Below are 16035 nucleotides of genomic sequence, written 5' to 3'. Positions count from 1 at the left end.
CACTAAGCGACATGCCATTGTTTTAATTTAATAGGTTAACATGTACATTAATATTTAACCTTTAAAATAGTGTGTTCAATAGCATATTATCCATTTTACTGTGGCAACTCAAAAACAAACACAAAGACAACATTAAGCTTCATTTAATGAACCAAATAGCTTTTAACTGTGTTTGATATAATGGCAAGTGATTTTCTAGTACCAAATGATCAATTTATCATGATTACTCAAGGATAAGGTGTTGGAGTGATGGCTGCTGGAAATGGGGCCTGTCTAGATTTGATCAAAAATGACTTTTTTCAAATAATGATGGTGCTGTTTTGTACATCAGTAATGTCCTGACTATACTTTGTGATCAGTTGAATGCCACTTTTGTGAATTAAAGTACCAATTTCCTTCAGAAACAGCAAAATCTGTACAATATTCCAAATTTTTGGCTGCCAGTGTATAATCCTGCTCAGGTGGCCGAAGGTTCTGCCGAATAGAAATAGGATTTGCTCACCAAGAGTAAAAATAAGAGGGAATATTGATTACAATATGACTTTTTTCCTCAATCTTGCAGCCCAAGTATGAATTAGATTGTACTGAGAGAGAAAAACTGGGTACCACAAAGTAAGATAACAAATAGACAACAAGTTTTAGTATTGCATTGTCCTCACTAGTTGTACGCAATAAAAAACATCCAGCTCCACCGGTGCAGTCCATTTTAAAAAATTAACAAATGACTCTTTAGAGCAGTTCTTATGAATAAAATGGTCAAAAAGACTCAAAAAGTCTCAGTCTTGAACTCTTGAGTTATCTGTCTGAATCATTCTCACATATGACTTCAAATGAACTGAAAGCTATTACTGTGTAATGTGTCCTTAAGGATTGTGAGACTTACGATTACTAAATAAAGCAGGTATTAGTAAATAGTGTTGACTAGGGATGCACCGATCCAATACCTGGATCAGTATCGGCCCCCAGTACTGATGTTTTTAAACAGATCGGGTATTGGTCCGACAAGCCCAATCTAAATCCAATACTGTGTGTTAGTCATGTTCGTTCCTGTCAAGCTCCAAAAATGACATAAAAGAACCATTAAAACACAATTAAAGTAGTTCATATGACTCGTGCATTTTATTCAAAGCCATTTGAAGACATGCGATAGCTCTGTGAATCACAAAAGGCTATATTTTATAAGTAAATATATAGTATGCGCAGCGCTAGCGCATTAGTGTTTTCTTTTCTACTGATGACTTGTACTGGAATTACTGTTCATTTTGCTGCTACATTATCCAGTATACTTGTTGTAAGTTTTTCTTAATAAGCTATACATTTATATTGAAATAATGTGTAGTTAGAGGTTTGTGTTTCTTTACACATTAAAGAGTACTCCCAATTAGTTCCACACAATAATGTAAAGATATTCTAAACTGATTATGCAAAAAACAACACTGGTATTGGATTGGGATCGGTATAGGCCGATACTGAGATTTCCGATATCGAAATTGGAAGAGAAAAAGTGGCATCGGTGCATCCCTAGTGTCGACTGTAATAAAAGTATTATCATTTCAATCATTAAATGCTCATGTCAGACAATTTGAGAACTCAGCACAAGACTGCAGTTTACATGTACATACGTGTGTGTTTTAAGTTCAATCTTTCTTACTATGACAGGTAGCTGAGAACACAATACACACTAAACCAGACCTCAGACAGCACAGAGATTAACTACATTGTTCTGCTAGTATCATTGTTCTTTGCTCAAATAACCAGAAGTGACATTGATCAGAATGCTGCACAATGTCAAAAGGCTTTAAACAGGCAGATGTCCTGAGAGCCACTCACATTCCCAGCATGCTTCAAGAACAAAACAATGCTTACACTGGGCAGCAAAACTAACATTTCAGGTTTGGCTGCATTCTGGTTCTTCTATCAGCTGCCTTGTTTTCCTTAGATTACCAGTTTATGAAAATATAGTGTAAAAGGACATGACCTACTGTGATTGTGTAGTTCAACTTCACTGAGAAATCAAAACTGGGTCGGTTCTAATTATGATTTGCATCTCACTGCATTTCAGTGCCACTGCAGATAGCTAGACTTGCAGTTTTCCAGAGAAAGCTCTGCCGATTTCCACAGAATTTAAACTTTACAAAGTCCAGGTATACACTGCAGCTAAATACAGCTGTTGCTCCCCCTTTGAGTGTTTTATCCCGTTCTTTACACACAGAGTTTGGTTATTTACAGAAGTGATAGCCGCATTCTATAACCAAATTTACTTGCGAAAAATTCAAGTAGTGACAACCATATTTACATGAAGTCTGCATATGTAGAGAACCAAAGTGAACAACTAGTTGTAAATGACGTCATTAACCCAGTGTCTGAAATGTGTCTTCTCCTGGTGTAAATCACAAAAAAGGTATGTTCAACTCGGTCTCATTGAAGATAATACACCAACATTTTTGCAAAATGATTTTTATGTGGCTCGTTGAATGCATCGCAGCAGTTTCCTGGTAAAACGAACACTAGAGGCACAACAACACCAATGACTTTTATTCCCTTTTACACAAACCATGAGTAAAAAAAAAACAATTATCTTTATCAGTTTATAAGATTATCAGTTCATAAACACTTATTTTTCACCCTTTTCCTCAGACAATGCTATCTTATGGCATCAAAACACTTTTACTATAGTGCATGACTTGTAAGTTGTCACTTGAACTGGGTAAAAACATAGATTTTTTGATGCAGGGAAAAAATTAAAGGAGTATAGTTTGAAGCCGATAATGTGATTAAGTGATTATTTCAATGAGCTACCACTTTGTTGCATGACATACCGCACTAAATAATGAAAATAATAATATTTTTTTTACTAAACTTATATGTGTGCTAATAAATAGCCCTACATAAGCATACAGCCCTGTGTTAACGGAACTTCAAACAAAAACTGCCAAAGTAAAAGGTACAGAGACCCCATAGTAATGCTGCTAAAAAGAAATAATAACAGAAATATTATTGTAAAATAACAATAATAATAATTATTATTATTATTATTATAATTATACAATTCTAATATATTTCTGTAATGTCTTAATGTTGTAATTGTACCGGTGGGTTTCCCCCCGCTGCAAGAACTGAATTCTGTAGGAAACTGTTATGGAATCTGTTTTTTTTTATTTTTTTTATGTAAGATGAGTAAAGAGCACTACTGCAAAAAAATACATTCTCTTTATATTTGCACATGTATTTTGCTACGAGAATATTTCAAACGGACTCCCGAACCCAGCTTCTCTTTTTTTAATGCCTGGATAATATAACACAAGGTCCAGTGATATAAATACACATGGAATTATATACATTAAGGAAAAACAGGCATAGAAAATAAGATGCATAACATTAAAAAACAATTATATGAAAGAAAATAAAGGGTCACATGCATTTCTTTAATTATTGCATATTTGTATTGAATTCAGGGTTTCTCGTGCATTGTGAGAAAAAGAACACCATTAAAGGAATACATTATTTGTTATAATATCCTTGCAATAAAAACAGCAGTGAGGTTCTGCAATTAGTTTGTTTACACTTGTAGTAACTAGTGCCCGACCGACATATCGGTTGGCCGATATTAGCCTTTCACCAATATTAGCCTTTCGGCATATATTTTACCGAAATGCGGCGATATGAAAACTTTTTTTCAGAACATATAATGCAGAAAACAATGCTTTAGAATTGGTGTCATAGCGTAGTTTGTCCAGCAGAGTGCGCTCCGACTCCATTGTTTACAGAGCTGACTCTGATCTGACGGTGGCTCTGCAGACAGGGCGGAGTTAAACGGTGCGGATTTGAGCGGTCTCTTCTCATTAAATTGCTAACTAGTTTGTGAAATACATACTGGAAAGTTGATAAAAAATGACCCCATCATTTTATATAACTAATATAATGTTAACCCTGTCCCTGACAACCATGTCACTCATGTTTATCGCATCTGTTTTCTGTTAGCCAGCTATAGTTTGTCAGTGCAAATGTAGCAGATTTAAAGGTAAACATCAGAGCATCTTTTTGCTGCTCAGCAGACAACAGTGCGTTGGTGGATTGTGTCTGTTGAGTGCTGATTTCACGCTATGTTGTTACCTAGTTGGTGAGACACAATGCTGGAAAGTAAATAAAGTCCATCTTTTACTCTCCGTAGCAACGAGCTTACAGCTAACTAGCTAACCACGTAGCTACTTTCATACATTGTCAGCGTGTAAACAAAAACTGTTTTGTTCAGGATTCACAGATTGGTACCCCCTTCAGCCGAACAATTCCAGTCGTTGCATTTATAAAATGTAATATTTTAAAGTCTGGTTTTCCAGACATTAAAATAGGATACGTAATTAAAGTAGATTTAATAAATAGTATATTTGCCCTGTGTAAATAATAATATATAGGAACTGTATCTAAAATAAATGAGGGGTGATAAATATTAATACAACAGGCTGGAAAAATAGACATTTATTTATTTTAATATCTTATATATATTTTGAATGTGTTGAAACTTGACACTGGGTGACACACCCTAAAAACTGCACCATTAGATCGGTTTCATAATGAAAAGCCACTTAAAAGTACGTTTTTTTTTCTCTCTCTCGTAAATGTAAATGAGTGTAAATGCGAACATCATCATATATGTCGAAAGAACTGATGCCTGTCAACCAAAACATGAGCTCACTGATGTCATTAAATGAGTCTGCTTTTTTATTCCATCAGTTACTCATGGCCGGAGGCTTCCGTAAATATTTAGTTAATACGTAAGGTTACATTCTACCTAAATTTAATGGTGCAACAGTCAAATATTTAGTAGAGTGTAAATTGTGACTTAGTGCCCATTTACGCCACAACTAGGCTAAATTGTAACGTACGTATAGCTGGTGCAACCGGCCCCTGATGTTTATTTAGCTATTTATTTTAATTTTTATTTATTCTTTATTTAAATGGTCAGCATTTGATTGATCCTAAACATACAGTACTGATGTTTATTTTATTTATTTTTTATTTAAATGGTCAGTAATTGACTTATACTAAACATACAGTACTGATTTTTATTTTATTTTATTTATTCTTTATTTAAATGGACAGCAACTGACGTACTAAACACACAGTACTGATGTTTTTTAAGCTATTTATTGTATTTTTATTTATTCTTTATTTTCTCAGTGTTCATTTCTAGAATTTGTTGACAATGTATAATAATAATGTCAAATATTCTTTGATAAAAAATATTTAAGAAAGCAGCCTTCTGAGTACCTTTGCATAGTCATATCAGTGCAAAATCTACATAGAAAAGGTCTGTTTTCATTCCAGCTCAAAAATTAAATATATCGGTTACCATATCGGTAATCGGTGAATTTTCCCTCTCTAAAATCGGTATCGGTCTCAAAAATGCCATATCAGTCGGGCTCTAGTAGTAACATTTGTACATAAAGAGCAAGTAAAGAGAATTTTATGCATTTTTTTTTCTCCCCATGTCTCAAGAATGAGTGCAGGACAAAATGCATTTTTAATTAATTAATGAGATAAATTAATTTAAATTATAAATATATAAATAATTACATTTCTCCTAAAAGTTAATACTTGGCCATACCACCTTTGGCAGCAATTTTTTTTCTTTTTTGGCACTTAATTGATCAAATGATGCAAGGTGAACTCAAACTTGTGTCGCCCATCTGAACACCACAGCACAACATGTCAGAGCATGTCACGACTCTGACATCAAATACTTGTAGTTTATTCATTTTTAGTTTCATTTTCGTAGATTCTTCTCAGCAGAACATTGAGACCAATATATTTGGGCTCATCAGTAAGAATTTTCCTCCAAGTTATTAGTGTACTCCCAGCAATTTGAGTTAACTACACTCTTTAACAAGTATATATCAAGAAGTTAGTATATATCACGTTTGCTATCAAGTGTTTTTTGTTGGTTTGTTTGTTTGAATTTAAACAAGAAAATCCTGAAGCTCTAAAAAATGCAAGGGTGTTTGTTATGTTCAGCGAGTAAACTAAATATTCAAGCTGATTTTGTTGTGGCAGAGGTTACTTTTCTATTTAGGTCACCCTCAGGGTCTCTCGCTCTCTCTTTCAACCAGTTCAACAAGAAAGTAAAATTATTAGTAACAAGAATTCTCTAAAGCCATCTTACAGCCAGAGATGAAAGGTGACTTTCACTAAGTGCTACTGTATGTAGGGACCAGACTTCAAATTGAGTCTGAGCTCATCGAGGGCCCCCTTATAGCCCACCCCCCACCACCTCCAACCACGGCGCTTTAAACAGTTTACAACATTAATCTCTTTAATCACACATTGATAATATCTTTATCACAGCAGAGTCGGCAGAGTCTTAATCAGTCTGTGTGTTTATTTATTTTTTTATTCATCGTGGCTAAGATACACAGTGTATGGAAAGCTATAAATAAGACGTAGCTAATAAGCATTTAAGTGACATTCTGCAAAGAGCAAAGACACTTACTCATGATTATCTCTGAAGTATCATGGTTTCATGTTGACTTGAAGACCAAACCCAACCCGAACCTGTTTTTGCCTGCCAGCAGCTAACTAAGCTTTGATTAGAGGTCTGCGCAGGACTGTTTTTTCCATCCCACACCCTCAAGTTTCTATCCTGCACCCGAACGTTCCCGCTGAATTTTACTCCATGTTCATCCGCTCTCTGCCCGCAGTGATCTTCCTCCCGACCGCTCCCGTTCCTGCAATTCTGAATTTGGTTTTCCACATAGGGCAAAAGCAATACAAATGTACACAAAGAACGTTTTATATTTCTGTTATTGCTATTATCAGATGAAGCGTGACATGATGCCCATCTGACTTGCCTGAGGTTGATTTCTTAACACTGACAATTTTCTAGTCCGAGTTTTACATACTTTGATGACACAGTGTGTCCACGCTTTGCTCTGATATTCTTTTAAAGTGTTGTTGATTTACCAACCAGTTGTCAAATATAAAAATTTTTAGTCACATTGCAATTTGGTTGCAAATGTGAGTGATTCCTCTCATTGTAGTAGAGAGTTGCGCATAGAGTAAAAGACTGATCTTAGGATTTAAGAATCGATATCGTTCAAATGAAGATATCTATCTAATCGATATTTTTACCCACCCTTAACGACAGATGTAAACAAACATGGATGTACGGGAGCACTGCCGTTGATGTGGCTGCTTCTCTGTTCCGAGTTTCAAAAGAAATGGGCTGAGTGCATTTGGGTGCGGTATTGGGTGGAATGATGAAGACTGCTACACAAGTTGGAGGTAAGTGATGTTAAATGTTTTCTCCACTTTGAATGCTTGTTCACCATCTCCATTTCTTCGTGGTTCAGTGTTGTGGCCACCACGGTTGATTTCCATTGGTTGCTCACCATGTGACTTCAGATTTGAGTCGCGGTTTTAAAGGGATAGTTCACCCAAAAATGAAAATTCTCTCATCACTTAAATATTGAACTTTTTTGCACTAAAAGCTATCGTTTCTCTTTATAAGACATTAATTTAACAGATGTAGTCATATGGAAGACGCTTATGCTGACTATCTGTTCTTTTTGGAGCTTCAAAAGTCTAATCACCATCCACTTGCATTTTAAGAACTTACTGAGCTATATTCTTCTGTTTTTCTTCAAATGTGTTCAGCAGAAGAAAGTAAGTCATACCAGGGCTCCAGACTAAAATTTCAGAGCGGTAGCACCGGTGCCACCAAGTTCAGATGGTCGCACCAGCACCTTTGTTGGTCGTGGGGGAGGAAGGATGGGGGGTGAGGGGGGGTGGTCCTAACCAGACGCGACAATATTCATACACTGAAATGATTATAATTGACAATAAAAGCAGATGTTACAATAGTCACATGCAAGCGTACCTCATTTTCTCACTGAAGCTGTATGGACATACACTTTCTATGACAAATCTCAAGGGGATAGTACACGATCACACACATACACAGGGCAAATTTACTTTATGAATCACACCAAAATTCTGTCTATTACCATTTTTTTTATGTTCACGCACTCACGCAGTACTCTGTTGTTATTTTGTTAATCTCCATGTGACAGGGAAGCAGAGAGAAAGTCAAAATGAGCCGCCTGTGTTTGTGTGTGTGCATCTGAGTCTGTGAGTGTGTCTATAGAGCTCCGGTTGAAGAGAACGAGACCCCAAACGCAACATTCCGTAGGTCAGTGACATCCTCTGTGAAAATAAAAATTTTTTGAACCGGCTGGTGTCATGTCGGCTTTAATATACTGTTATGAGAAGGATCGCATGTCGCAGCATCGCGTTTGGTTAGGACATGGTGTGACAGTGGGAATTAGTTTTCTTTCATGGTTTCTTTTCATCAGGATGTGGTATTTGCAATAAGATCATAGTAACCAAAGCTAAAAGTAAAACCATGATAACATGGACAGTGACCATAAAACAAATTATGCAATTTTTCATAAGAAAAACATAACTCAAAATTAAACTGTATTCCCTCACTACCCCGATTAGGGCTTTAACGATATGTGAAACGCAACCAAAATCGCAATACAAACATCCACGATCCTGTGTCGCGGTTCGCCAGCCATCAGTTACAGACGCAGCCCCTTGAGCTCTTTACACACACTACAATAAAATTAGGGTGACCATATGTCCTCTCTTTCCTGGACATGTCCTCTTTTTCGGACCTTAAAAAAGTGTCCGGCCAGGATTTCTACATTTTAAATGTCCGGTATTCGGCTTTAGTTGCATTATGATGTGCATCTGGTCTAATACTTCATTGTGTGTGCGCGAATATTTGCATTGCTTTAACCCCTCTTTGTAAGTCCCGCCTTCTCGCACACCAATTGGTCAATTAAAAGAGGCTTGCAGCAACTATTGGCCAAATTCCTGCCTGTCAATCTCTCCACGAACGCACGAAGCGCTGTTGTGTTCGGCATCAAACAGTTGATTGACAGTAGCAGCAAATGACAGCTGAGTTGAAACAATGCCCAAACGAAAGTGCAAATTTACAGAAGATTTGCACAAAAAATTCCCATGCTTTCGTCCAGGTCGAGATCCGTGGGAAGCAGAATGTATGACATGTAAAGCTGGCACTTATGTGTCAGTTGCTAATAAAGATGCATGTGATTTAGAAGCACACATTAGCTCTGAGAAGCATAAAGAGTCAGCAAAAGGTGAAAGTTCATCAGGTAAATTAACGGACTACTTTTTGCGACCAGGTAAAATTATCATCACATTGCTTCATTTTCCATGGCCATTCAAAATAATAGTAATAGTAAATGAAGGTACACTCATGGCATCAAATATTTTATTTTAGTACATGGACATTCAAAGAATGTTGGAAATTTTTGTTTATTTATATATATTTATGTTATGCTAATAGAGTGTCTTTTTCACTGTATTAAAGTCTGCATTCATAGTAACACAGTTTTGAACCCTATTATTCCCATTCCCCCCCTCCAAACCGAACTGTGGATTTTGTGTATCGTTACAGCCCTAACCCCGATATATTGATATAAGTTCATGGTAAATATTTTTTAATATCTGTGATGTGTGGATTGAAAGCCTTAGCTACAATTTTTGTCTGTTCATGGTACAGATTTCTCCTTTATTCCTTTGCAGTGCTGTTTAGCATGTTGGGGCCATTTAATACGATTTTAAATTAGTTTAATCATCGACACATTATGGGTTTTCATAGAGGTTTTAAACAAATAATCAATGCAGAATCTGCTACCCAGCCCGTGCTTCTCACTGCACTATTTATGATGACCGGTCCACGTGTAAATGCACGTCTCTGCGCTGATCTGTCCATTTAGCATTGACTGATCCGGGTAAAGCCCTTTCCTTTTGCGTTTTGAACGTTTGCCATTTGATATTTCTCATGTGCAACAGAAAACAACAGCACACAATCTGAGAGTCGGACAACTTTGTAGTCGCACCAGTGCGACCTCTTGCAAAGTTTAATTACACTGTTAAGAAAAATGTGACCATTTAGTCGCAGTCTGGAGCCCTGCATTCACACCTGGGATATCATGAGGGTGAGTAAATAATGAGAGTATTTTCATTTTTGGGTGAACTATCCCTTTAACGTAACACTCTGACTCCCATAAGGCAAAGCAGCCACAGGGATGAGGCAGGCGGTATAATGGTATGGAAATTGAGACAAGGCAATATTTGTTTTGCTCTGTTGTGTAATACTTGACACACCCATCTGGGTTCAAATTTGCTATCAAAGCAATGAGATGTTACATGTTTTTGGTTGTTTGATTGGCTGTTGGCATTGCTAGCTTCACTGGGCATGTTTTACTGCATTCAGTAATGACCCAAGAAACCATCCATACCTGAAGGCAGTTTAGAGTATCTGTAAACACAAGAATTTAAACATCTTCCTCATTGGTTTGTAGAAAGATATGCAGTAAACAAGTCTTTCAATTTGTGAAATGCATTCAAGACCTTCTTAGCTGCCTCAGTGTTTCCCATTAATTCCCTGTGGCGGCCCGCACAGTCTAATTTGTCCCGCCACAGTTTCATAATGAACCGAAAATATTTTTACACTTCTTATAATAACATTCTCATAATAATATCTTAGCGTTGTGTTTTGTGCCATTACTTCGTCCCCTTTGGTATTGTGATAATGTTTAGCTTTTATTGTACATGGTAGATCTTGCAGCAATATCATGATGAAAAAGTAGATCTCATTCCATAGAAGTGTGAGCATCCCTCTGCTGTTAATGATGGCGTGGAGGCTTTTTTTATTTGACTACCATACGTAACGTATAAAATAATTATCATATGACAATAGTCTCCTCCCCTACCCAGTGCAGTTTACATTTCTGTCACAGAGAATTGAGTTGATTGCATAGGTACCCTATTAGGTGGGGCACTGGTCGTAATTTTAGGAAACATACAACAGAACCTTTTACATGTTACTTGAGCATGTAACTTAAATGTCCTTTTTTCTCTCTGGACAAGTAACTTTTTTACTTGGAGAAGTGAATGACCAATTTATTTGTCCAGAGGACAAGCACATGACAATGCTTAATGTCGAACCCTGGCTCAAATGTATATGCTCTAGTCGATTGTGTTTTGACCATTTGTGAACTGCGTTAATCTCTGTCTCGTTTATGCTTTTTGGGTGTGACTTTATTGCCGTGTCATCACCACACCATTCATATCTATACAACCAATGTGTTTATGATTAAATTACTACAAGAGCACAAAATTGTTTACAAGAGCACAACATTCTTCATAGGTCTAACCTCTCAAAGTGCACCAGATTGATGCATTTAACTTTAAAATGTACAAAATGTATCCCCATAGACGGTCTGGGGTCCACCCACCACAGTCTCACAAAATCCTGTGGGAAACACTGTGCCTTAAATGAACAAAAATAAAAATGAATGACTGGGATTGGACTTGAGAGCATTAACACCATTCAAAGACCAACTTAAACTCTTAAACTCAATCTGAAAGTGATTTCCTTGAAGTGACAAGGCTGTGCATTTTTCTTATGGCCCTTACTTCCAATAAAACAAACCTTTGGACTTTGGAATAATATTTCAGCTGTCTATGTCAAGCTTACTGTACAAGAGGTTGTCAACACCATGATCCAGACTTACAGCAGAATCAAAGAATAAAGTAAAAGGCTTTTTGTTTACAGTTGCCACAATATTAGTGTCTTCATGTGAAAAAGTCTAGATTACTATGCTGATGAACAGTAAGTGCGGCTAAGCTGTTTCTTCAGCTTTGATCCAGATGTGCACATTTGAGAATATACACATACTTGAAATAAGAGATCAAGACTATCCTGGTGCCAACATCACTTAGTCAGCAAACAAAAAGCTTGTGTTATTTACCAATGAAGGATGCCATGCCAGCATAAAAAAGCTGCCATAGTTTTTCCTCCAAACAACTTTACAAACATCTACACACTGTACATGTCAGGGAATAAAAGTGAAGTAATCCATGGATGTCATTACTTTTCATCACCACGCTTTAGGGAAGAGTTTGCATTGGATTTCCCAAATAAAAGGGCAAGGGATTGTACAGGCAAAACACTACAGTATAAAGATGAGGTTCTTTGAAGTTAAACAATAGATCAAAATGTTCTTTACAGTAGGATTAACCTCAATATTAAGTGAGCTGCCTCACAATACATTTTTAGACGCACAGCGTAATACAGCTTCATTGTTTGTTCCAGCATCATTTTCTGTAAAGCTGCTGACTGTTTTTTGAGACTGTAATGCCTGGTATGCCCCCCCTTTTTTTTTTTTTTTTTTTCAGGGGGCCAGAAGGGGGTGCTATGTGGTCCGGGAAAAAAAATAACATTTTCCAAATTTGACATTATTACTGTTTCATCCTGCTTTCAAAAGACAAATACAATTCAAATACAGTACAGGTAAATTAAAAAAAACAAATACAGCTGTCTATGTAAGTTCTTCACTAGGTTTATCAAAGGGGGTGGCACCTCTGGAATGCAGTCGAGTTTTCACTTACACATGTCTGTCATAAAGTTGATCAATGAAACAAATGTTCACACTGTAAGAAAGTGTTTAGATGTTTTATGTGAACATTTTCTACCTTATTACCTTACTGTACTACAGTATAATTCTGAGTCTGTGGACTAGCTAAACATCTGGCAATAAACTACAGAAATAACTGAGGAAACAACATCAATAACATTATTTAGAAAGCTAAACTTGATTTTATGATAACTAAAGCAACTAAAATGATATATTACAAGTCCAACCCGTATCAAACGCTAAACTATATAAATCTTTACAGTTCACTACTGAAATGATCTGTCAATAGAAACTAATTCCTCTTCATTTTGCGGCTCTTTAAGCGTGTTGCTGGATTAACTGATTAATGAACATGATGTTTGAGTCCGATGTCATGTGATAAATCATGATTTGTGTGTTTATTTCAGGATTTTTACCTCAGCGGTTCGTCGTGATGTGGGAGTTTTCAGCGCTTTCTTCAGCGATAAATCCACAAAAGAATTCATATTAAACTCTCTGATTTCCGGGAATACAAACTTAATATAGTCAAATATTAAAAAAACAAATACAGTCAAATGAAAAGAAGAAAAAATCCGCTGTGTCTCGAGGAGTCGCAGATGTCTGGCATTGATTTGAGTTAGCATCGGTTAGCATGTAAAGTTGAAAAAAGTCTTGTTATATTGCGTTATTGAACTAAAAGCCGGTCCAAAAACGAGAGCTGACAAAAAGACTCCTTCCTTTATAGTAAATATCTCCATTTGTGAGAGTTAAGTATCATAAATAATCCTGAATTCATGTAATCCTTCGAGTAGAAGTGTCCAGCGGCAGTCCATGACTCTTCACCGCCTCTCTCTCTCCGTATGTGTGTGTTTCATGACACTCTACTACAGTCCACACTCATCACTAACAGATTGAAATATCATTATAGAATTTGATCAAGACACTTAATGTTGCTCCAGGTTCTAAACCTGTAATCCTGATTTGGATAAGAAGAATGAATACATAATTCATAGATGGGCAAATGATTGTGTATCATATTAGATATGCCACTGTTATAATACGATATTTCTACTATTCATGATTACATTATATAGTTATATTTTTAGATTTATGCTTTATACCAATACAAATATTAATACTAGCAAGTTTGTTTTAATCCCAGTTTTGTTCATGTATAACAACCTATACCAGAAGTCTAAAATCACTGGTGGAATATTCTTTTTCATTTTTTTTTTCTTTCTTATTTAATTGCATTGAATTGAACAATTAGCACTGATTTTTTTAAGTAACGGCATGTACTGAAGCTGGCATGAACAAAACCTGATGATCCATGTTATGCAATCTGGTCTATGGTTTGAGAATGTTCCAGAGAGCATCTAGTGTGCTTAAATGAAGGAAAACTGCCCTTTTGTACTAAGGAGTTAACATGGATGATCGAAGTCACTAATTTGCTTGTATTTAATTAGTGACTTACAAAGGGCCGAATCATTGGAGACATTCAAACAGTTAAATGAGGTGATACTGATTATGATGTCATGTACAGATGTGGGCACAGCTAGAAAGATACTATGCTCATCGTTTAAAATAGCAGTAAGAAGAGTTAGTGTGCCCAAAAAACATGTCACAGTTTTATGTCAGAGAGAAGGCTGGGGAGGCGAGAATTTTTTTTTTTTTAAATAAATAAAATAAAAAAATCACACATAGATGTATTTGTAATATTGTCATATTTATTGCACAATATTCCCATAAAAATTGGGAAACATAAAGAAAAGGTCACAAAGAGAGACATTATGTACAAATTGAGAAAAAATCTAAGCAGTATATACAATTTACAATTTACCAATGCATGCCAAGTAAATAATTTAAATTTATTTTTGTATAAAGAAATTATGATATATAAATACTGTAGATATATTGGAGAAGACAAATGGATACAGATATTCTATTTACAAAATTAAACTAACAGTAAGTTTCCTGCAGAAGCATCTCCTACACATTTAAATCAGCACAAATAACCAGCAAAGCCATTTTTTCATGTCATGTCAATTAAGACTTAGATGCATGTATTGATACAAAGACATCCAATCATCAACATCTATGCAACAGTTAATACAAGTAACTGTATAAAACAAATCCGTTTGAAATGGATGCTTACATTAAATCAATGCATTTCCGTCTTTATCTTTTTCTGTCCAAGTACAGCATGATTAGCTGGACATACTTTCCATTTCTTCCAGACATTTCAGAAGTAAACAATCTTGTTGCAAGCTAAGAAGAGCCATTGCAAATCTGAAATTAAAAGATGATTTTTGCATGTCCTTGAATCACTACTTAAAAGGTCCAGCACAAATCAAATGTAGAGAGTGTCTCGATACCAAATGAATTCTCATCCTTTTTGATGTTGCATCACACAGCATATTGTGTCCCAATGCACATACAAATAATTTAAAAAACACCCCTTAATCATTTCATTCTATTGCAACATTAAGATGTTGGTCATCTGTCTCTGCCCAAGTTTTTTACAAATATTTGAATTCTCAGAGCACGTTTGTGAGTAATCATGCCACATTGCCACAATTTTGTCATTATGTGAATGACAAATAAAATGGAAAATTATCCCTCAAAAGTTTCATTTAGCATGTTAGTAAAGTATGTGTGATATTGAAGGATTGAGGCAGAGCTCATTTTCACTGGACCTGTAAAGGAGGACAAATTGGGGCTAGCTCACTTGTAAATACAATGAGGAATATTACTTGATAATCTCTGTCATGATCATTCGAGAATCGTCTATGATAGTAATTTAAAATCACAAAACTGATTCTATAAGAAGTCAGTAACAGTCGTCACTTCTGATGTTGTTTTAAAGAAGGTGCAATGAAGTTCATAAATGCTTTAGTATTTGGAATTACAGTATGCATGGATGGATGCATGAATGTCTTTGGCTTCTATATTCTTAGTGGGTGGGGGGAACTAACAAACAAACAAAATATGAACATGAATAAAAATATAATCCATGTGTCTATTATCACTTTAAAAGTTCAAAAAGTGATATTCCCATGTTACTTTTCAGGAGTCTATGGGCTTCCTCCATTACTGCCAAAACATGGCAGCATACAGTTGTGCTGCCAACTAATGGCAAAGCTTCAGTCCTGCAGTCTGCTGACCCTGAGACTGTTCCCACAGGAGGCAATGAAGGCTAACACTAGCTTGGAAGCCCCCCGTTTATTGTCCCAGTGGGCTTTAAGGTGCTCAAGCTAGGGAGTGGAGGCCTGGAGTGCACTGCCCTGCTGCTGGCGGAGGAATGGAGAGTCTCTCACTCTCTGTGGCGCTTACAGGAGAATCTGAGCAACATATGGCGAGTGAGTGCTTGCGATAGCCGCGAGCAGGGGCAGGTCATTAGACTCAATCCTGTGGGAATAATGGAAAAATCAGATTATTGTTTTTTGGGGCGATGAAGAAGGCTCCTCACAGCTGCAATACATTCACAGCTGTCATATCAGATTTTTTGCCAACTAACTGCATGCCACAAATCATACTGTAGTATAAA

At 36.2% G+C, this 16035-nt stretch overlaps 2 protein-coding genes across 6 annotated transcripts in view; both read right to left on the bottom strand.

The window, feature by feature from the left end:
* The window catches only part of LOC127430641 (rap guanine nucleotide exchange factor 6-like), a 194494-nt gene extending 181174 nt beyond the window's left edge, over positions 1-13320 (bottom strand). Inside the window, exon 1 of the mRNA XM_051680548.1 lies at positions 12926-13320. Within this exon, the coding sequence (XP_051536508.1) occupies positions 12926-13132 (207 nt within the window). The 5' untranslated portion in view covers positions 13133-13320. The remainder of the gene's footprint in view (positions 1-12925) is intronic.
* Positions 13321-14197: 877 nt separating this feature from the next.
* The window catches only part of fnip1 (folliculin interacting protein 1), a 61002-nt gene continuing 59164 nt past the window's right edge, over positions 14198-16035 (bottom strand). For all 5 annotated transcript variants that reach the window (XM_051680555.1, XM_051680559.1, XM_051680556.1 and 2 more), the window contains one exon: positions 14198-15896. In XM_051680555.1, the coding sequence (XP_051536515.1) occupies positions 15818-15896 (79 nt within the window). In that variant the 3' untranslated portion in view covers positions 14198-15817. The remainder of the gene's footprint in view (positions 15897-16035) is intronic.

Source organism: Myxocyprinus asiaticus, chromosome 40, assembly GCF_019703515.2.
Source record: "Myxocyprinus asiaticus isolate MX2 ecotype Aquarium Trade chromosome 40, UBuf_Myxa_2, whole genome shotgun sequence".
NCBI lineage: Eukaryota > Metazoa > Chordata > Actinopteri > Cypriniformes > Catostomidae > Myxocyprinus > Myxocyprinus asiaticus.
Note: the sequence above shows the minus strand (reverse complement) of the source record. Positions and strands in the feature narration are given on the sequence as shown.